This window comes from Oncorhynchus keta, chromosome 27, assembly GCF_023373465.1.
Source record: "Oncorhynchus keta strain PuntledgeMale-10-30-2019 chromosome 27, Oket_V2, whole genome shotgun sequence".
Lineage (NCBI taxonomy): Eukaryota > Metazoa > Chordata > Actinopteri > Salmoniformes > Salmonidae > Oncorhynchus > Oncorhynchus keta.
In genome coordinates, this window is record NC_068447.1 from 37113974 (window position 1) to 37136074 (window position 22101).

General features: G+C 43.4%; 2 protein-coding genes across 2 annotated transcripts; both read right to left on the reverse strand.

Moving 5' to 3' along the window:
• Positions 1-153: 153 nt before the first annotated feature.
• LOC118359937 (matrix metalloproteinase-19-like) lies at positions 154-8783 on the reverse strand. The gene is made up of 9 exons (XM_035738869.2): positions 8282-8783; positions 8031-8122; positions 7770-7900; positions 7387-7605; positions 2298-2543; positions 1890-1994; positions 1580-1747; positions 1298-1425; positions 154-1175 (listed from the first exon to the last, which is right to left on the reverse strand). The coding sequence occupies exons 1-9, from the start codon at positions 8360-8362 to the stop codon at positions 939-941; spliced, it is 1407 nt and encodes a 468-aa protein (XP_035594762.1). The 5' UTR covers positions 8363-8783; the 3' UTR covers positions 154-938.
• A 336-nt stretch (positions 8784-9119) lies between these two features.
• Positions 9120-18876, reverse strand: LOC118360321 (partner of Y14 and mago B). The gene is made up of 3 exons (XM_052482300.1): positions 18720-18876; positions 10636-10729; positions 9120-10495 (listed from the first exon to the last, which is right to left on the reverse strand). Exons 1-3 carry the CDS (start codon positions 18757-18759, stop codon positions 10003-10005), a joined length of 627 nt encoding a protein of 208 aa, XP_052338260.1. The 5' UTR covers positions 18760-18876; the 3' UTR covers positions 9120-10002.
• Between the last annotated feature and the right edge of the window lie 3225 nt (positions 18877-22101).

The following is a 22101-nucleotide window of genomic DNA, read 5'->3' on the forward strand; positions in this document are numbered from 1 at the left end:
TAGAAAATGTGTGGCAGAACTGACAAAGGGTGTGTGAGCAAGGAGGTCTACAAACCTGACTTGATTACACCAGCTCTGTCAGGAGGAATGGGCCAAAATTCAAACTTCTGACCCACTGGGAATGTGATGAAAAAAATAAAAGCTGAAATAAATCATTCTCTACTATTATTCTGACGTTTCACATTCTTAAAATAAAAGTGGTGATCCTAACGGACCTAAAACAGGGAATTTTTACTAGGATTAAATGTCAGGAATTGTGAAAAACTGAGTTTAAATCTATTTGGCTAAGGTGTATGTAAACTTCCGACTTCAACTGTATCTTAAACAACAGTATTTTCATGAATTTGACGATGTAATCTTGAAGGCCATTCAAATGCGGTGGGACATGATCCAGGAAGTAGGCGGGACTTTCATACCGTATAGTGTTGGAGTGAAAATTTGGTTCTGGAGGCTAACGTCTTACATTAGAAATGGAGAGGAAAGGGCCAGGGCAAACTGCAGCGCATTGTCCGGTCTCAACAGCTTCTTCACCCATGCTGTGGCCCTCATCAACCGGCCATCGGGCTCATAGGGATTAAGTGACTTTGCATTGGACAGATTACTACACCTTGTCGCCAATGACCTCAAATACTAATCTGCACTATGTACAACACTGTATACATTTGCCACGGCAGCATCCCTCGCTCTGCTTATAGATATATCCCCTCTGTAAATGATACTTCTCCACTGTAATCAGCCTATGCACCAGAGTTTTCCATTTACTGTTCCGATATTGTATATTCTGTATGATGTCTATGTGGACTAGTGTCTGTATTCTGTTTGTATATTGTATATCACTGGCAGCACCTTCTCACTAAGGCAAATGATTATAGGTGTGTGTAAATGTACTTGGTGAATAACGGTGAGTTTGAAATAAAACACCACTGACCTCTAAAGGTCTATTTATCACATTGCATCCATTTTTCACTCGTTCTGAGAGGGTAGCCCTTATCCACAACTTGGTTGTTGTTGATGCGCCAGTACTGGTTCCCTTTGAAAATGTATATATGGCCGTTTGTCCATGTGAAGGCTGCATCCAGGTTGTAGGGTACCCCAGAGAAGAGATGTGATATCGGTTTGGGATACGTCCTGGAGTCCGTTGCTCCAGCTTCATCCCACTGCCAATACTGAGAACCCTTTGGGATAGAATGAAGTGTAACTATTATTTGGTCGTCCCACTCATTCTGAAACGGTCTAGACTTGAGCGTATGTTACATGTTCACACATTAGCCAAAACCATTGTTTGTTTGTTCCTTACCTTGAAGAAGATCACTTTGTTGTTCCGGTTGAAGTACAAGGCTGAATCGACATTAGAAGGAATGCTGGCCAAGTGTTTCGGAAAGCCAACGTCAAGTTTGAATCTGGTATACCTCCACACTTTGTCTCCTGAAGCAATAATATGACAGTGACACATGAAAACTGGCCCATGATCTGTGTGTGATGTTTTGCCGACTCCTATGGTAGGTTTGGTAAATAATGACAACGAAGTTGGCAAGACAGCACAAACTGATATGGGAGTGATGCAGGGTGAAAGGTTTACCTTTCAGGAAGTAGGACTTGTTGGTCCTCTGAGAGTAAACAGCTGCGTTGAGGCTCCCTGGCAGATCCTTCCACAGCACAGAGATCAGGATGGGTGTGTTGTAGCCAGTAGTGTCAGACACTGTCCAAACATACTGACCGCTGAAGACATATGTCTTGCGAAAAGGACCTGGGTGGTCAATAAATATTAGACAAACACTTGTAGATACTGTATATCTGAATGAAAGCGCTTTGATAATTTGCAGTTTCATATAGAGTTTACATCGTTTTTTGTACGGCTAAAATTGGGACTAAATCTTTACAATACCTACCTAACATAATTGCATCTATGACACTCTTGCAAAGATGTGGTGAACCTGCCTCTTGGGACGAATCATTTGGCTTTCTGGATAGTGTTGGACGATTGCCTGGCTTCCCTAAAGGAGAACAGAAAAGACAAATGTTTCAAACACGTAACATTTTTGTCGTTTAGCAGACACTCTTATCTAGAGCAACTTACATTAGTGAGTGCAAACATTTTTGTACTGGTCCCCAATGGGAATCAAACCCCCAACCCTGGCATTGCAAGCACTACTCTCTACGGGACATACCTTTTTGAATCTGTCTTTATCCTCTACATACAACATCCACAGGAAATCAAAGTCTGACTATGGAGTAATTCTATGACACATACTCTGTCTGTCTTAACTCAATAAAATAAATGATGATCCATCCCCCACCATACAGAGCTTGGATTCCATGAATGTCATCAGGATGTAGTTTGAAGTTGGCACGGTAACCAGAGTAGACAGGTCCCATCAGAGCCTTGTGGTTCTGAGAGTGACCCAGGCCAAGGGCGTGACCAATCTCATGGGCTGCTACAATCCTCAGGTTATGGCCAGAGGTCGTCCCCTCTGTCCACTGCTCATCTTCGTCAAAATGCACAATGCCCGATTCAGGGTTATCTGCGTGGGCAAGCACTCCCCCTAATGACAGAGGATGTTTTCAGAAAGGTAAACATACACTGCTCAAAAAAATAAAGGGAACACTAAAATAACACATCCTAGATCTGAATGAATGAAATATTCTTATTAAATACTTTTTTCTTTACATAGTTGAATGTGCTGACAACAAAATAACACAACAATTATCAATGGAAATCAAATTTATCAACCCATGGAGGTCTGGATTTGGAGTCACACTCAAAATTAAAGTGGAAAACCACACTACAGGATGATCCAACTTTGATGTAATGTCTTTAAAACAAGTCAAAATGAGGCTCAGTAGTGTGTGTGGCCTCCACATGCCTGTATGACCTGCCTACAACGCCTGGGCATGCTCCTGATGATGCCAACTCCTGGACAGTCTGTGGTGCAATGTGGCGTTGGTGGATGGAGCGAGACATGATGTCCCAGATGTGCCCAATTGGATTCAGGTCTGGGGAACAGGCAGGCCAGTCCATAGCATCAATGCCTTCCTCTTGCAGGAACTGCTGACACACTCCAGCCACATGAGGTCTAGCATTAGGAGGAACCCAGGGCAACCGCACCAGCATATGGTCTCACAAGGGTCTGAGGATCTCATCTCGGTACCTAATGGCAGTCAGGCTACCTCTGGCGAGCACATGGAGGGCTGTGCGGCCCCCCAAAGAAATGCCACCCCACACCATGACTGACCCACCGCCAACCCGGTCATGCTGGAGGATGTTGCAGGCAGCAGAACGTTCTCCACAGCGTCTCCAGACTGTCACATGTGCTCAATGTGAACCTGCTTTCATCTGTGAAGAGCACAGGGCGCCAGTGGCGAATTGGTGTTCTCTGGCAAATGCCAAACGTCCTGCACGGTGTTGGGCTGTAAGCACAACCCCCACCTGTGGACGCCAGGCCCTCATACCACCCTCATGGAGTCTGTTTCTGACCGTTTGAGCAGACACATGCACATTTGTGGCCTGTTGGAGGTCATTTTGCAGGGCTCTGGCAGTGCTCCTCCTGCTCCTCCTTGCACAAAGGCGGAGGTACCGGTCCTGCTGCTGGTTTGTTGCCCTCCTACGGCCTCCTCCACGTCTCCTGATGTACTGGCCTGTCTCCTGGTAGCGCCTCCATGCTCTGGACACTACGCTGACAGACACAGCAAACCTTCTTGCCACAGCTCGCATTGATGTGCCATCCTGGATGAGCTGCATTACCTGAGCCACTTGTGTGGGTTGTAGACTCAGTCTCATGCTACCACTAGACTGAAAGCACCGCCAGCATTCAAAAGTGACCAAAACATCAGCCAGGAAGCATAGGAACTGAGAAGTGGTCTGTGGTCGCCACCTGCAGAACCACTCCTTTATTGGGGGTGTCTTGCTAAGTGCCTATCATTTCTACCCGTTGTCTATTCCATTTGCACAACAGCATGTGAAATTCATTGTCAATCAGTGTTGCTTCCTAAGTGGACAGTTTGATTTCACAGAAGTGTGATTGACTTGGAGTTACATTGTGTTGTTTAAGTGTTCCCTTTATTTTTTTGAGCAGTGTATAAACTCAGCAACAACAAACATCCTTTTTTCAGGACCCTGTCTTTCAAAGATAATTCATAAAAATCAAAATAACTTCACAAATCTTCATTGTAAAGGGTTTAAACACTTTTCCCATGCTTGTTCAATTAACCATAAACAATTAATGAAAATGCACCTGTGGAACAGTCGTTAAGACACTAACAGCTTACAGACGGTAGGAAATTAAGTTGTGAAAACTTAGGACACTAAAGAGGCCTGTCTACAGACTCTGAAAAACACCAATAGCAAGATGCCCAGGGTCCCTGCTCATCTGCATGAACGTGCCTTAGGTATGCTGCAAGGAGGCATGAGGACTGCAGATGTGGCCAGGGCAATAAATTGCAATGTCCATACTGTGAGACGCCTAAGACAGCGCTACAGGGAGACAGGATGGACAGCTGATCGTCCTCGCAGTGGCAGACCACGTGTAACAACACACCTGCACAGGATCGGTACATCCGAACATAAACACCTGCGAGACAGGTACAGGATGGCAACAACAACACCCGAGTTAAACCAGGAACGCACAATCCCTCCATCAGTGTTCAGACAGTCCACAATAGGCTGAGAGAGGCTGGACTGAGGGCTTGTAGACCTGTTGTAAGGCAGGTCCTCACCAGATATCACCGGCAACAACGTCACCTATGGGCACAAACCCACCGTCGCTGGACTGGCTGAAAGTGCTCTTCACTGACAAGTCGCGGTTTTGTCTCACCAGGGGTGATGGTCGGATTTGCATTTATCGTCGAAGGAATGATCGTTACACCGAGGCCTGTACTCTGGAGCGGGATCGATTTGGAGGTGGAGGGTCCGTCATGGTCTGGGGCGATGTGTCACCGGAGGAAGACATCCTCCTCCCTCATGTGGTACCCTTCCTGCAGACTCATCCTGACATGACCCTCCAGCATGACAATGCAACCAGCCATACTGCTCATTCTGTGCGTGATTTCCTGCAAGACAGGAATATCAGTGTTCAGCCATGGCCAGCGAAGAGCCCGGATCTCAATCCCATTGAGCATGTCTGGGATCTGTTGGATCGGAAGGGTGAGGGCTAGGGCCATTCCCCCAAAGAAATGTTCGGGAACTTGCAGGTGCCTTGGTGGAAGAGTGGGGTAACATCTCACAGCAAGAACTGGCAAATCTGGTGCAGTCTGTGAGGAGGAGATGCACTGCAGTACTTTATGCAGCTGGTGGCCACACCAGATACTGACTGTTACTTTTGATTTTGACCCCCCCCCTTTGTTCAGGGACACATTATTCAATTTCTGTTAGTCACATGTCTGTGGAATCTGTTCAGTTTACGTCTTAGTTGTTGAATCTTGTTACAATACAAATATTTACACATGTTAAGTTTGCTTGACAGTGTGAGGACATTTCTTTTTTTTGCTATCACATTCAGAGGCATATACAGAACCAGTTAAAGGTTTGGACACACCTTCTCATTCATGGGATTTTCTTTATTTTTACTATTTTCTACATTGTGGAATAATAGTGAAGACATCAAAACGATTAAATAACACATATGGAATCGTGTAGTAAACAAAAAAGTGTTAAATCTAAATAAATATTATGAGATTCTTCAAAGTACCCACCCTTTGCCTTGATGACAGCTTTGAACACTCTTGGCATTCTCTCAACCAGTTTCACCTGGAGTGCTTTTCTAACAGTCTTGGAGGAGTTCCCACATATGCTGAGCTCTTGTTGGCTGCTTTTCCTTCACTCTGCAGTCCAACTCATCCCAAACCATCTCAATTGGGTTGAGGTCGGGTGATTTTGGAGGCCAGGTTATCTGATGCAGCACTCCATCACTCTCCTTCTTGGTCAATAGCCCTTACACAGCCTGGTGGTGTGTTGGGTCATTGTCCTGTTGAAAAACAAATGATAGTCCCACAAGGCGCAAACCATATGGGATGGCATATCGCTGCAGAATGCTGTGGTAGCCATGCTGGTTAAGTGTGCCTTGAATTCTAAATAAATCACAGACAGTGTCACCAGCAATGCACACCCACACCATCACACCTTTTCCTCCATGCTTCACGGTCAGAAGCACACATATGGAGATCATACGTTCACCTACTCTGTGTCTCACAAATGTAACGGATGTGAAACGGCTAGCTTAGTTAGCGGTGTGCGCTAAATAGCGTTTCAATTGGTGACGTCACTTGCTTTGAGACCTTGAAGTAGTAGTTCCCCTTGCTCTGCGAGGGCCGCGGCTTTTGTGGAGCGATGGGTAACGATGCTTCGAGGGTGACTGTTGTCGATGTGTGCAGAGGGTCCCTGGTTCGCGCCCGGGTATGGGCGAGGGGACGGACGTAAAGTTATTCTGTTACACAAAGACACAGCAGTTGGAACCAAAAAACTCAAATTTGAACTCATCAGACCAAAAGACAGATTTCCACTGGTCTATTGCTCGTGTTTCTTGGGCCAAGCAAGTCTCTTCTTATTATTGGTGTCCTTTAATACTGGTTTCTTTGCAGCAATTCGACCATGAAAGCCTGATTGACGCAGTCTCCTCTGAACAGTCGTTGTTGAGATGTGTCTGTTACTTGAACTCTGTGAAGCATTTATTTGGGCTGCAATTTCTGAGGCTGGTAACTCTAATGAACGTATCCTCTGCAGCAGAGGTAACTCTGGGTCTTCCTTTCCTGTGACGGTCATCATGAGAGCCAGTTTCATCATAGCGCTTAATGGTTTTTGCAACTGCACTTGAAGAAAATGTCAAAGTTCTTAACATTTTCCTGATTGACTGAACTTCATGTCTTAGAGTAATGATGGACTGTTGTTTCCCTTTGCTTATTTGAGCTGTTCTTTCCATAATAATGTATTTTCCCAAATATGGCCATCTTCTGTATACCCCCCTACCTTATCACAACACAACTGATTGGCTCACACGCATGAAGGAGGAAAGAAATTCCACAAATTAACAAGGCACACCTGTTAATTTAAATGCATTCCAGGTGACTACCTCATGAAGCTGGTTGAGAGAATGCCAAGAGCGTGCAAAGCCGTCATCAAGGAAAAGGGTGGCTAATCTGAAGAATCTCAAATATAATATATATTTTTTAACAATTTGGTTACTACATGATTCTATGTGTTATTTCATAGTTTTGATGTCTTCACTATTATTCTACTACGTAGAAAATAGTAAAAATAAAGAAAAACTCTTGAATGAGTAGGTGTGTCCAAACCTTTGGCAAGTACTGTAGATAATCCACATCAGACTGAGATCTGAAAAGCCTTCTTTCACACATTCAAACTGCAGTGTGACTATGCTGTACTCTGACTCTCACCTGGTCCATCGAAGGGCACCGGACAAGATCTATCCTTCTTATGAAACGAGATCTTGATGTCTGCTCTTCCTGGAAAGAGCACCTCCTGGAAACTCAGGGTTGACACCTCTCTCCAGTACCTAAACGCAGCCTTGAGGGCAGCACGTGTTTTTGCCAGGCCCAAGTCTGGGGTGTAGTTATAGATGCGGTAGGTCAGAATTTTCTTTCGCCAAGTAGAACCTATGGAAATAGTAATTTGTAAAATATACTAGTTGAAAATAGTTGTATAGTCTTAACATTTAAATTAAGCCTGTTTTTACTCGTAGTTGATTGTGTGGCCATGTTTGCCTCATCAAGTCAAGATAATATAACAATGAAGTCGGAGAATAAATAAAATGACCCACCCATGACTCGATATTTGAGGGTTTTGTCATTGAAGGAGTCCTCAACACCACACCGAGGTCGTTTCATCATTTCTAATGTGGCCTCATTGAACGTTCCTGAGATGGCCAAGTTAGTTGCCTTCTGGAAGGTTCTAAAGTTATAATGGGTAAGATAAATGTTAATGAGACACATATGTAGTCATACAATAAGTATAGGGTAGGAGGAAGCTAGCTGAGGGGCAGCCTAAAGCAGAAAACAAAAGTGTGATGTTTGGTGGTTACCTCAGTGCCTCTGTGATTTCTTCAGTCAGATACATTTGGCTCTTACTACGGTCCAGTGGAATGTGTAGGTAGCCATAGTTTCTTAAATAGACCTAAGATGTGGTAGACATATCATTAACAGTATTAGTACTTACATGTTTGGTATGAAAACAAATACAGAAAGGAGTTGGCGAAAGCACAAACCAGGCTGTTTAGTAAATAACTAATTGCAGCAGTTCTTATTGGTAATTTACTATACAGTATATTCTTACCATGGCTTCCATGATTTCCTCCCTGTTTAAGGCAATGGAGGACACAGTTGTCAGCAAGACAAGAAACAGCATGTACTCCATTTGAAAATCCGTTCTAAGATATTGTTTTCAAGTACTATATCTCGGTTTCCCTTATTTCTTCAGTAAGCTCTTGGGATGAAAATGGTAAAGAACTTCTTTAATATTTCAGGTCTCTATCCAAGAAAATAAAATGAAATTTTGAGGTAAAGTTAATCCATTTAGATGATTATTCTAAACCTAGTCCATCATTTCCATTCTGTTGGTCCCGGTTTTATAATGTTCCCTGGAACTCTGTACTTTACAGATTCATATACCGTTTTTATACCATTGTCTGCCCACTGGGACCCGTTTCCAACCACACAATAAACCATTAGAGGAATGCAGTCTGGGATTACTTTATAGCGAATAAATACTCCACTGACAGCAACTCTTGAAGTACACAGCCCACTTACACTCCCAACTATCCCAAAAACGATCCCCTTTCAACTGTTTAAATTGTCTCTAAATACACACTCTTGCTAAAGAGCAACACAGAATAATTAAGTCAATATAACTAACAACAACTTTTAAAGGTCTATTTTTGGTCCATTTCAAGGACAACCGAGACAAGGTTACAATACAGATGGTGTCTTCAATACATTTAATATTGCAAAGTTAAACAATGTAACATTGTAGTGATTCACTACCAGGGAAAGACCATGTGTGATAGAGTTACAAAATGTATCTTTTAAGTTGCTCGATCAAGATTCTTGTTTCTGAATGACTACGTTTCTCTCCATAAATACCATGTAGTCTATGAGACAAAAACCTCCTCCTGTAATGTAAATCATGATGTTTTTATTTTATTTTTTAACTGTCCTATGAGAGAAAAACAACTAACCACATTTCCATTCCGAGACAACCATTAATTAGTATGTTTATATATAAAGAACCATTAACACATCAATGTTACATTTCGGCTTCTCCATGTCACCACAACAATCCTCCCTATGCCCTGTAATCAGGGGGAGATAGCATTTGTCGTTTCCACTGAACCCGGTTTTGCCTGATTTCACCTGTAGAGGGAGCAATCTACTTAAAACTACCCTTTCATATGAGTGATGTTAATGTTGTAAACCATGAATCGCTTCAAATCATCCAATCATTGGGAAAATGTGTATCATTTCAGTGCACAGACTGGTCAACAAAATGGCATTCTCTTGAATAGGGGCTGTCTGTATCTTTAATGCAATAAATAATATTCTATGCAATTCTCTTGACAGATAAAGGTTAAAAAAAATGCACAGTACAAATACTGAGCACAAAAATAAATGCTATTACAACTATGAATGGCCAATAAGTTAATAGCCAACACAAGCATACGGAATCAGTTCAATTGTTTTAAAAGTACATTTGAAATGAAGAGAAAAAACATGGCGGTCTCATTGTCATTTGTTCATTGGTTTTGGAGAAAGTGTGGGAAAAGCATGATCAGTTCTTCTTGTCAACAACATAACTTGAGGTGTTAGGTTTATGTACACTTGGTATTCCAAAGCCAAAGTTAATGTTGATTGGCTGTCTGATAACACCAAATCTCAGAAAAATGTTTAAGGGAAGCTCATCAATGCAGCTGTAAATATCCATTTCTTGTAGAACTTGGTGTTTGTATTTTCCAACAGTCTAACTTCCACAACTCGTCTGCTGACCTTTTGACAACCTTTTTAATCTCCTGAATCCTCTTCAAGCTGCAGCAACCCATCCTGTATGGCCTTGGCCCTCCCAAGCTTATCCAGCTGCTCTTTTGTAGCTTGCTTGATCTCCCCAGAGTCCAGTTTCTGCTGCAGTTCCTCAACCTGCCTCAACTTCTTTTTCAGGTTCTTGATCTTCTTGGCCTTTTCTGCTGCTGCTCCTGAATGGTCATTAGTAGCTTCAGCTGGGTTAGATGTAGGCATCTCACTGTCACCGCCCTCTGCAATCGCCACATTCTCAACAGCATTGATAAGTGCTTCCACATTGCTATCCGGGCCTTGCAGCTTGCGCTTTTCCTTGCGTTTCATGTTTCGCTTGGCTGTCTTGGAAAGCCCAGCTGTCTCACTCTCTGCAATGCCGGGAATCCCCTGCTGCTGCTGCCTTGCCTGGGCCTCATCTTCGGGGCTCATACCTGGTGGCAGGTCGGGCTTGCCCTTGAAGAACTTCACAAATTTATTCTCGTAGCTGAAAACAAAGACAGATTCGCAGAAAGGAAAATAGGAAACAGGAAACAACCATTTTACGGCAGAGGCTTCTATCTAATAAATACAAAATTAGTATAAAGGTTGACTTGACAGAGGTCACTATCCGGTAGAATTACTTACACCGGGACTTCTTCCTGAGGGGTATAACCATCCTTCACTTTCCGAGGCTTTCTCCAGGTTCCATCAGGTCGCTGTGTAGCAGCAATGTATTTCCCTATAACAGGAGGCGCAGACATGCGCAAATATTACAAATTCACGGAAAACCAAGCATTTACATTTGAACCAATGAATGTGTTTTGCTCAGCTTGTCGACGCAGGCTTGATAAAACATGGATGTGTGTGTGTGTATTACAACAATATACAAATACAAATTAAATAAATTCTAACTTTATTTGCCACATGTGCCAAATACAACAAGTGTAAACTTTACCGTGAAATGCTTACTTATAAGCCCTTAAACAACAGTGCAGTTCAAGAAGAAAATATTTACCAAGTAGACTAAAATAAAAATTAACAATAAAAAGTAACACAATAAGAATATGAGGCTATATACAGGGTGCACCAGTACTGAGTCAGTGTGCAGGGGTACAGGCTAGTTGAGGTAATCTATACATGTAGGAGTGAGCGAAGTAACTATGCATAGATAACAAACAAACAGCGAGTAGCAGCAGTGTACAAGATGGGGGGGATCCATGTAAATGATCCGATGACGATTTTTATGAATTGATCAGCAGTCTAATGGCTTTGGGGGTAGAAGCTGTTGAGAAGCCGTTTGGTCCAAGACTTGGTGCTCCAGCACCACTCAACTACAGTGCATTAGCTAGCCACATTTGCATCGGCACTAGCAAGAACAGGACCGAGAACAATCGAACATAATTTAATGTTTTCTAGTCGCTAGCTAGCCAAATTGACACTGGATTACTGGCTAGCTAGCTAACATTACGGTAGAGACTATAGGTAACTTACAAAGATTTAGCTAGCTGGCTAATGCATTTCAAATGTGCCACTTGCTGCTGCTACTACTATAGCCCATTCATAAACAGTAATGCTAAAGATATACTGTCTAGGGATGTACAAGTTTCCCTTTCAAGACGATTCAATACATGACCAAGATACCTGCTCTCCGATACATTTCAGTTTGATTAGAAGAACGAATTGATATGATGCACTAAGAGTTGTTGCATAAAGTTGTTGTTTAATGAGTCTGACGCAAAGGATATACTGCTTAGTCGAGACCCAGCCCAAATCCCTGTCATCCACGTGAATAAAAGACAAGAGAAATGTGAGAGGAGGGCAGGGTGCCTTGTAAGAATTCGCTGGCAAGTAGGTAAACCACCACTACCCTCCTTATTATTGGCTAAAGTGCAATAATTGGAAACCAAACTGGATAATCTACGATTAAGGCTATCCTACCAACTGGACATTCAAAATTGTAATATCTTAGGTTTCACCGAGAAGCGGCTGGGTGGGTTACCCACGCATTGGCAGGACAGAGCATCTGGAAAGACGAGGCGCAGGGTGTGTGTCTATTTGTTAATAACTGCTGGAGCGTGATGTCTAATATTAAAGAAGTCTCGAGGTATTGCTCGCCTGACGTAGAAAACCTCATGATAAGCTGTAGACCACACTATCTACCAGGACAGTTCTCATCTATATTATTCGTAGCAGTCTATTCACCACCACAAACTGATGTTGGCACGAAGACTGTACTCAACGAGCTGTATAAGGCCATAAGCAAACAAGAAAATGCTCATCCAGAAGTGGCACTCCTAGTGGCCGGGGACTTGAACGCTGACATACAAATCCATTTTACCCAATTTTTACCAGCATCTTAAATGTGCAACCAGAGGTGAATTTTTGACAAATAATTCAAACACTTTCTTAAAAAAAAAAAAAAGTTTTTATAGCTCTACACCACCTTTACTCCACACACAGAGATGCATTACAAAGCTCCCCTATGCCCTTCATTTGGCAAATCTGACCATTATTCTTTCCTCCTGATTCCTACTTACAAGCAAAAACTAAAGCAGGAAGTACTAGTGACTCGCTCAATACGGAAGTGGTCAGATGACACAGATGCTACACTACAGGACAGTTTTGCTAGCACAGACTGGAATATGTTCTGGGATTAATCCAATGCCATAGAGGAGAATAGCCCATCAGTCACCGGCGTCATCAATTATCAATACACCAGACGAGCTAAACGCCTTTTATGCTCGCTTCGAGGCAAGCAACACTGAAGCAAGCACGCACCAGCTGTTCCAGACGACTGTGTGATCACTCTCTCTGTAGCCAATGTGAGCAAGACCTTTAAGCAGGTCAACATTCACAAAGCCGCAGGGCCAGACGCAGTACCAGGGCGTGTACTCAAAGCATGCGCAGACCAACTGGCAAGTGTCTTCACTGACATTTTCAACCTCTCCCTGAGAGTCTGTAATACCTACATGGTTTCAAACAGGCCACCATAGTCCCTGTGCCCAAGAAAACGAAAGTAACTTGCCTAAACGATTACTGCCCCGTAGCACTCATGTCGGTAGCCATGAAGTGCTTTGAAATTCTGGTCATGGCTCACAACACCATCATTCCGGAAACCCGATACCCACTCCAATTCGCATACCGCCCCAACAGATCCACAGATGACGCAATCTCAATCGCACTGCCCTTTCCCACCTGGACAAAAGGGACACCCATGTGAGAATCCTGTTCATTGACTACAGCTAAGCGTTCAACAACATAATGCCCACAAAGCTCATCACAAAGCTAAGGACCCTGGGACTAAACACCTCCCTCTACAACTGGATCCTGCACTTCCTGATGGGCCGCCCCCAAGTGGTAAGGATAGGCAACAACAAATCTGCCACACTGATCCTCAACACTGGGGCCTCTCAGGGTGCGTGCTTAGTCAGCTCCTGTACTCCTTGTTCACCCACAACTGCGTGGTTAAGCATGACTCCAACACCATCATTAAGTTTGCTGACGACACAACAGTGGTTGGATTGATCACCGACGAGAAAGCCTATAGGGAGAAGGTCAGAGACCTGGCAGTGTGGTGCGAGGACAACAACCTCTCCTTCAAAGTGAGCAAGACAAAGGAGCTGGTCGTGGACTATAAGAAAAGAAAAGCCGAACAGGCCCCAATTAACATCGACGGGGCTTTAGTGGACCAGGTCGAGAGTTTCAAGTTCCTTGGTGTCCACATCAACAACAAACTGTAATGGTCCAAACACACCAAGAAGGTTGTGAAGAGGGCATGACAAAACCTTTTCCGCCTCAGGAGACTTAAAAGATTTGGAATGGGTCCCCAGATCCTCAAAAGGTTCTACAGCTGCACCATCGAGAGCATCCTGACCATTTGCATTACCACCCGGTATGGCAACTGCTAAGGCATCTGTCCGTAAGGCGCTACAGAGGGTAGTGCATAAGCCCAGAACATCACTGGGGACAAACTTCCTGCCATCCAGGACATATATGAACGGTCGTTAAGACACTAACAGCTTACAGACGGTAGGCAATTATGGTCACAGTTATGAAAACTTAGGACACTAAAGAAGTCTTTCTACAGACTGAAAAACACCAAAAGAAATGTCCAGGGTGCCTGCTCATCTGTGTGAATGTGCCTTAGGCATGCTGCAAGGAGGCATGAGGACTGCAGATGTGTCTAGGGCAATAAATTGCAATGTCCGTACTGTGAGACGCCTAAGACAGTGCTACAGGGAGACAGGACGGACAGCTGATCGTCCTTGCAGTGGCAGACCACGTAACAAAACACCAAGTCGCGGTTTTGTCTCACCAGGGTTGATTGTTGGATTCGCAGTTATCGTCGAAGGAATGAGCATTACACAGAGGCCTGTACTCTGGAGTGGGATCGATTTGGAGATGTATTCGGCACATGTGACAAATACAATTTGATTTGATTTAAACAATTATTTTCCATTCCAAATTCAAATCTGCTGCCGATGGAGCTAATGAGCTGGGCCTCTGAGCTGGATCTGTCTGAGCTGACTCTCTCTCTGTGTGTGTGTGTGTGTATATGTTTATGGTGTCAATTTTACAGATTCAAAAATATATATAGCACAACTTTGGATTTCACCCGTCTCATAATATAATGGTTTAGACCTCTTAAACTCAACTCTGGACCTCAAAGCTAGTACCACTGCCTTTTTAATTGTTCCCCTCTAATCAGGGACTGATTTAGACCTGGGACACCAGAGGTGTACAATTAATTATCAGGTAATAATCAGGTAAGCTATCGACACAGGGATGGTGGTTGGAAGAGCGTAGCGGTAGCTTTTGATAAAGAATAACATCAAGACAAAGCAGCTGCATTATAAGTGGGATGTGCGCTACATTCCGAGGGGTTTGTGCTGATTGTACCTTAGATTGTGACAGCCGGTTAAATGGCGTCCCTTGAGAAAGCAAGAACAAGATGCATGTCAGGAGAAGTGCAGTGGGGGGGGGGGAAAGAGAGGCAGAGGAGGTCTAAGAGAGAGAGGGACGAAGACGGTGAGCTTGAGTCGGTTAAAAATGGCGGAAATATATACTGTAAGTCATCCTGTACGAGCTTTATTGCCGAATACCGTACGTTGTTACAGGTGTAAAGCTTATGGACATGTGGCAGCAATGTTTAAGAGGGAGGTTCCTAAGTGTGAGAAGTGTGCAGAAGGGCATGAGACAAAGGAGTGTGTACCATTGAGGAAAGTAGAGGTATGTGTTAATTGTAGGGGTGCTCATGGGGCTGGGGATCAGAAATGTCCCGTGTGATTGAGGTAGTTTGAGGTTTCCAGGGGTAGAGTAGCGCAGAAGTTGTCATATGCTGAGGCATTGAAGAAAGTAGAGGAAGATGGGTCAAGGGGGAGGTATCCTGAGAGGAGTGGTGTGAGTAGTAGATCTGTACCAGTACAGAAGAATAGGCCAACAAGTGATCTGTTGTTTCAGTAAGATTGGATTTTTAGCATTTATAGCAATGGTTATCAACTGTACTGCAGGGATGGAATGTAAGTCGCAGAAAATGTAGGTTGTGGTGGCAGCTGCAGAGAGGTATTTGGGTGTGAGACTTGACATCAGAAGAGTTACAGGGTGTGTTAAGTGGTGATGTCCCATCCTTTCAGGTTGTTGACATGAGGTAAGAGTAAATGGATTGAAATAGTGGAGTAGTGTGGTGTTATTTTTATTTATTTTGTTGTGAGTGTAGTAATAGATGGTAGGGTATGCTTATTTATGTATTTTTTCAAGCAAAGTATATATGCCATTTAGCAGACGCTTTTATCCAAAGCGACTTACAGTCATGTGTGCATACATTCTACGTATGGGTGGTCCCGGGGATTGAACCCACTACCCTGGCGTTACAAGCGCCATGCTCTACCAACTGAGCTACAGAAGGACGTCTAAGGGAGTTGTACCCCAGTCTAGTAGGTTGCGATAACGCAACATATTGGATGCCAACCGCCGTTAAACCTCATCAACGAAGAAGAATTATCAGGTCGAACGGAAAACCAGCAGGCTCCGGACCTCGTAGGGTAAGAGTTGAGTACACGTGGTTTAGACCATTTGTAAGAATGACACTCTTCTCCTGCTTCAACCATGCAGTGTTAGTAGTAAAAGTGATCGCTGTCTTCATTACGAAATTATCAACTTCACCCTGCATATCAAAAAACGTGCCACACAGATGTGCCAGATCAGGAATAGTCCTACTTCTCATTGGTCAGCGCGCAAAGCTATGCACAGCATGCAGTTTGACTAGGCCAGGGGTTTTCAAACTTCTTCTCTGGGAACCCTAGCCATTCCATGCATTTGAACTATTCCACAGCTAGCATACCCAATTAAACTTCTCAACTAATAATCAATCCCTTGACAAAAAAGATACAAGTAAAAATAAATAAAGTTAAAACAAAACATAAGTAAGTTTGAATGACACTGAGGGGCAGTGTTTTTACAGTTAATTGTCACGCCCTGGTCGAAGTATTTTGTGTTTATCTTTATGTATTGGGTCAGGCCAGGGTGTGGCATGGGGTTTTTGTATTGTGGTGTGTTTTGTCTTGGGGTTTTGGTATATAGTGGGATTGTAGATAGTGGGGTGATCTAGCAGAGTCTATGGCTGTCTGGAGTGGTTCTCAATCAGAGTCAGGTGTTTATCGTTGTCTCTGATTGGGAAACATATTTAGAATCTGTCACGCCCTGGTCAAAGTATTTTGTGTTTATCTTTATGTATTGGGTCAGGCCGGGTGTGGTGGCATGTGCCTGTAATCCAAGTCCCTGGGAGGCTGAGGTTGGTGGGTGATTCTGTAACGGTTTTCTAGGTGTGGTGAAGGAGAGTCGGACCAAAATGCAGCGTGTAGATTGCGAACCATGTTTAATGTAAACACGAATCAATACATAACACTACAAAAACAATAAACGTAACAAAAACCGAAAACAGCCTATACTTGTGTCAACTAACACAGAACAAGGACATCAGGACACTAAGGACAATCACCCACAACACAACCAAAGAATATGGCTGCCTAAATATGGTTCCCAATCAGAGACTACGATAAACACCTGACTCTGATTGAGAACCACTCCAGACAGCCATAGACTCTGCTAGATCACCCCACTAGCTACAATCCCACTGTATACCAAAACCCCAAGACAAAACACACCACAATACAAAAACCCCATGCCACACCCTGGCCTGACCCAATACATAAAGATAAACACAAAATACTTCGACCAGGGCGTGACATTAATGAAGGTTTGTCTGAGGCTGATGCAATGCAGGCATTTGCACACATGCAATATACACACACTCTCATTCAAATGCACACACATACATGTAAATAGTGCCATACATGCAGACAAACATATTCAGTTGACCTTGCTGTTATGATTTTTGTTGTCCTTGATGTCTTTTGTTTTTTGCATTGTTGTTTTCTTTTGTCTTTCCCTTTTGTTCATTTTGTTGGTTGTTGGTGCATGGGGGGGCCAGTTCTTGGGGAACTGTCTGGGGGGTCTTGAGGGCTGGTGGGAGATCTGTCAACGTGCACTTAAGCAGGGTGTTGACCCTGGTTGCTTCTGTGTGTTGCTCTGGATGGGATGCTATTAGATTACTAATGTGATGTAGTTGTTGAGCGGCTTCACTGCAAGTATTTGTATGTTTTAATATTAAAGTTTTTTTTTTTTTTTTTTTACAAAAAAAATATTTTTTAAATCCCTCGGCTATGAATTGTGAAACATCTAGAGGTCCTCGACTACACTCCTTAACAGTAAATTATTGTGCTGATTAATCAGGCTGTAGTACACAATTAATTTGTTACGTTGCGGACGTCTGAAACGTGCAGAATCGTGTAAATGTTACTTACAAGAGAACGTTGAATAAAATTACATTTGAACTTACTCTACTGGTTGTTTGTGCGGTTTGCCTTTCAGCTGCTGGAAATTTTAGAAAATATCCATAGGAAATTATTATTTACCAGACTTTTAGAGAGCCAATGGGTAACGTTACACGGTTCGGTACCAAGGTAAAGTTTTATATTGAATACTCGGGTCTTCGTTGATAGCTATTGCACCGAGCATGCTATGATGACAATGAAAATTGCATATTTTGAATAGGGGGTTAGATGGAAAACAATCCACACTTCATTCGATTTTTTTAAAAGACTGAAATCCGAAAAATTAAATGTAACGTTACACACACAATATGTGGATTGTTCGCTATCCTCCCCGATTCAGAATTGTATTCAACATTCTGACTTGTAAGGAACATTTACACGATTTTGCACAAATGTTTCAGGCTGTATATGCCAATTGTGTATTTAAGCCTGATTAATCAGACTAGGGCTACTACTACTAATACTACTAGTTACGTACTTTTGCGCCCTAGTTTGGCTAGGCTAGCCAACAGAATATAGTGTCCCATATAGCTGACGTAAGATAGTTACGACATAGCTATTAAACTAGACATTATCTAGTAGTAACGTTGGCTACGCTAGCTATCTGGTAACTAGCTAACTACGTTAACTAGTGTGTTTTGTTAGCTAGCTAACTACGCTAACTGGTTAGCCAGAAGCAGCACGCTTGGACAATTTGTTCGCGCCATAACGCGAGCGTTGCTGGGTTACTGTTCTGGGGAAGCGACGTAAAGACAAAGGGGTTAGTAATTCTAAACTGTATTTATTCTCACACTCCAACAATAATTTAATTAGAGTTCTGACTTAAATCAGCCTTACCAGATTCATCTTCAACATAGGGGGTTGCCATTTGAGCCATTTTGCTATTTCCGTTGGCTGGTAGAAATGACAGGAAGTGATGTCTTCCTAGCTGCCCCAAAAATATACCCGAATTTTGTCCAATCGACGTAAAGTCAACATGGCGTGTGTGTGTGTGTGTGTGCGCAAGTAGAAAAAGCATGTGAATTCACCATACTTAGAGAAAGGCCAATGCCATCCTCCTCTCTTTTATGTTGATGAAACGGTCTATCACTCTGTTATACAATACACGTTTTTATTTGTTGTTGTCCTATGCTACCTGGCTAAAAGGCTTGCTGTCTAGCCAAACTTTCTGTCATGGGCAACGCCAGCCAGCTAGTTAACATAAGTCTTCTACATATTGATGGCAATACGGAGAATTCACAAGGCTGCCTGCCCAGACGACATCCCAAACTGTGTTGTCAGAGCATTGCACACTGCCCTATCCCATATGGACAAGAGGAATACATATGTAAGAATTAATGAACTACAGCACAGCCTTCAACACCATAGTGCCCTCCAAGCTCATCACTAAGCTCTGGGCCCTGGGTCTGAACCCCACCCTGTGCAACTGGGTCCTGGACTTCCTGACGGGCCCAAGTGGTGAAAGTGGGCAACAACCCCTGATACCTAACACTCAACACCTGATACTCAACACGGGGCCCCACAATGGTGCATGCTCAGCCCCCTCCTGTACTCCCTGTTCACCCATGACTGCGTGGCCATGCACGTCTCCAACTCAATCATCAAGTTTGCAGACGACACAACAGTGCCTGATTACCAACAATGACAAGACAGCCTACAGGGAGGAGGTGAGGGCCCTGGCGGAGTGGTGCCAGGTCAATAACCTCTCCCTCAACGTCAAGAAAACGAAAGAGCTGATCGTGGACTTCAGGAGGTAGCAGAGAGAACACATCCCAATCCACATCAAAGGGCCGCAGCAGAAAGGATGAAAAGCTTCAAGCTCGTTGGCATGCACATCACTGACCATCTGAAATGGTCCATCCACACAGACAATGTGGTGAAGAAGGCGCAACAGTAACTTTTCAACCTCAGGAGGCTGAAGAAATTTTCTTGGCCCCTAAGACCCTCACAAACTTCTACAGATGCACCATTGAGAGCATCCTGTCGGGATGTATCACCGCATGCTATGGCAATTGCACCATCCACAACTGCAGGGCTCTCCAGAGGGTGGTACGGTCAGCCCAACGCTTTACCAGGAGCATACTGCCTGCCTTCCAGGTCATCTACAGCACACAGTGTCACAGGAAGGCCAAGAAGAGTAACAAGGACCTCAGAGTCATGGTCTGTTCAACCTGCTACCATCTAGAAGGCGCACCAAAGCTGGGACAGAGAGACAGAAAAACAGCTTCTATCTCCAGACCATCAGACTGTTAAATAGTCACCACTATCCCGCCTCTGCCCAGTACCATGTCATGAACTTAGTCACTGTTACTAACCGACTACCACCCGGTACTCTACCCTGCACCTTAGAGACTGCTGACCTATGTACATATTCATTGAACACTGGTCACTTTAATAGTGTTTACATATTGTTTTACCCTCTTCATATGTATATACTATATTCTAATAAAGGCTCATCCTGTTTAACTACTGCTGTACACACCGTTTCTATTCATATACTGTCCATAATATCTATACACACCATCATATACATATACGTATATTAATATTCTGAACTCTGACATTGCTCATTCTGATATTTCTTAATTCCTTTCTTAAAATTTTGGGGATTAGTGTGTGAATCTCACCGGAGAAATCATCAGAGCAAATGAAACACCGCCCACCTGTCTCAGTATGTGTAGCCCATGTATCTGATGCTGTCTGGACAAAATTAATATGGCATGTTGTCGCCATAGCATTTGATTGATTGATGGCCTCCCTTGTTTTTTATAAAATAATTAGTCAATCAGCTTTGAGTTGAGCTAAACTGTGGGTAGTCCTGGCACAGCAAAACCATCCCGCAAGGGAGGCCAGGGATGCATACAGTATGTTCTTAAGTTCTGGAACCTTCAATTGCATGGAAACGGTACTGGGGGGTTGGGTTATGGGTTGGGGAATGCTGTCAGCAAAGGCACTGCCCTATAAATATGGTCTAGGAGCACGAGGACAGATGCAAAGCCTCGTCTGATGCCATTAAAAGGTAATTTACCACCTTCACAAGTGCTGTGTCAGTCCATGATGGGGTCTAAAACCAGACTGAAGCATTTTGTATACATTGTTTGTTTTTATGGTCATTTATGAACATTTGAACATCTTGGCCATGTTCTGTTATAATCTCCACCCGGCACAGCCAGAAGAGGACTGGCCACCCCTCATAGCCTGGTTCCTCTCTAGGTTTCTTCATAGGTTTTGGCCTTTCTAGGGAGTTTTTCATAGCTACCGTGCTTCTACACCTGCATTGCTTGCTGTTTGGAGTTTTAGGCTGGGTTTCTGTACAGCACTTTGAGATATCAGCTGATGTACAAAGGGCTATATAAATAAATTTGATATGATATGCTTTCGGATTAGTCTCCCGCTCCTTGAAAGTGGCAGCTCTAGCCTTTAGCGCAATGCCGATGTTGCCTGTAATCCACGGCTTCTGGTTGGGATATGTACATAGAGTCACTGTGGGGACGACGTTGTCAGTGCACTTATTGATGAAGCCAATGACTGAGGCGGTGTACTCTTCAATGCCATTGGATGAATCCCTGAACATATTCCAGTCTGTGCTAGCAAAACTGTCCTGTAGTGTAGCATCCACGTCATCTGACCACTTCTGTATTGAGCGAGTCACTGGTACTTCAAATGGCATATATTTCATGCTTTAGTTTTTGCTTGTAAGCAGGAATCAGGAGGACATAATTATGGTCAGATTTGCCAAATGGAGGGTGGGGGTAGAACTTTGTATGCATCTCTGTGTGTGGAGGGAAGGTGGTCTAGGATTTATTTCTCTGGTTGCACGTGTGACATGCTGGTAAAAATGTGGTAAAACTGATTTAAGTTTGCCTGCATTAAAGTCCACGCCACTAGGAGCACCGCTTCTGGGTGAGCATTTTCTTCTTTGTTTATGGCCTTATAGAGTTGGTTGAGATCAGTCTAGTGCCAGCTTCATTCTGTGGTGGTAAATAGATGGCTACAAATAATATAGATGAGAAATCTCTTGGTAGATAGTGTGGTCTACAGTTTATCATAAGGTACACTACCTCAGGCGAGCAACACCTCGAGATTTCTTTAATATTAGACATTGCGCACCAGCTGTTACTGACAAATAGACACACACCCCCACCCCTGTTCTTACCAGAGGTAGCATCTCTGTTCTGTCGATGCATGGAAAATACCGCTATTGTCCATATCGTCGTTC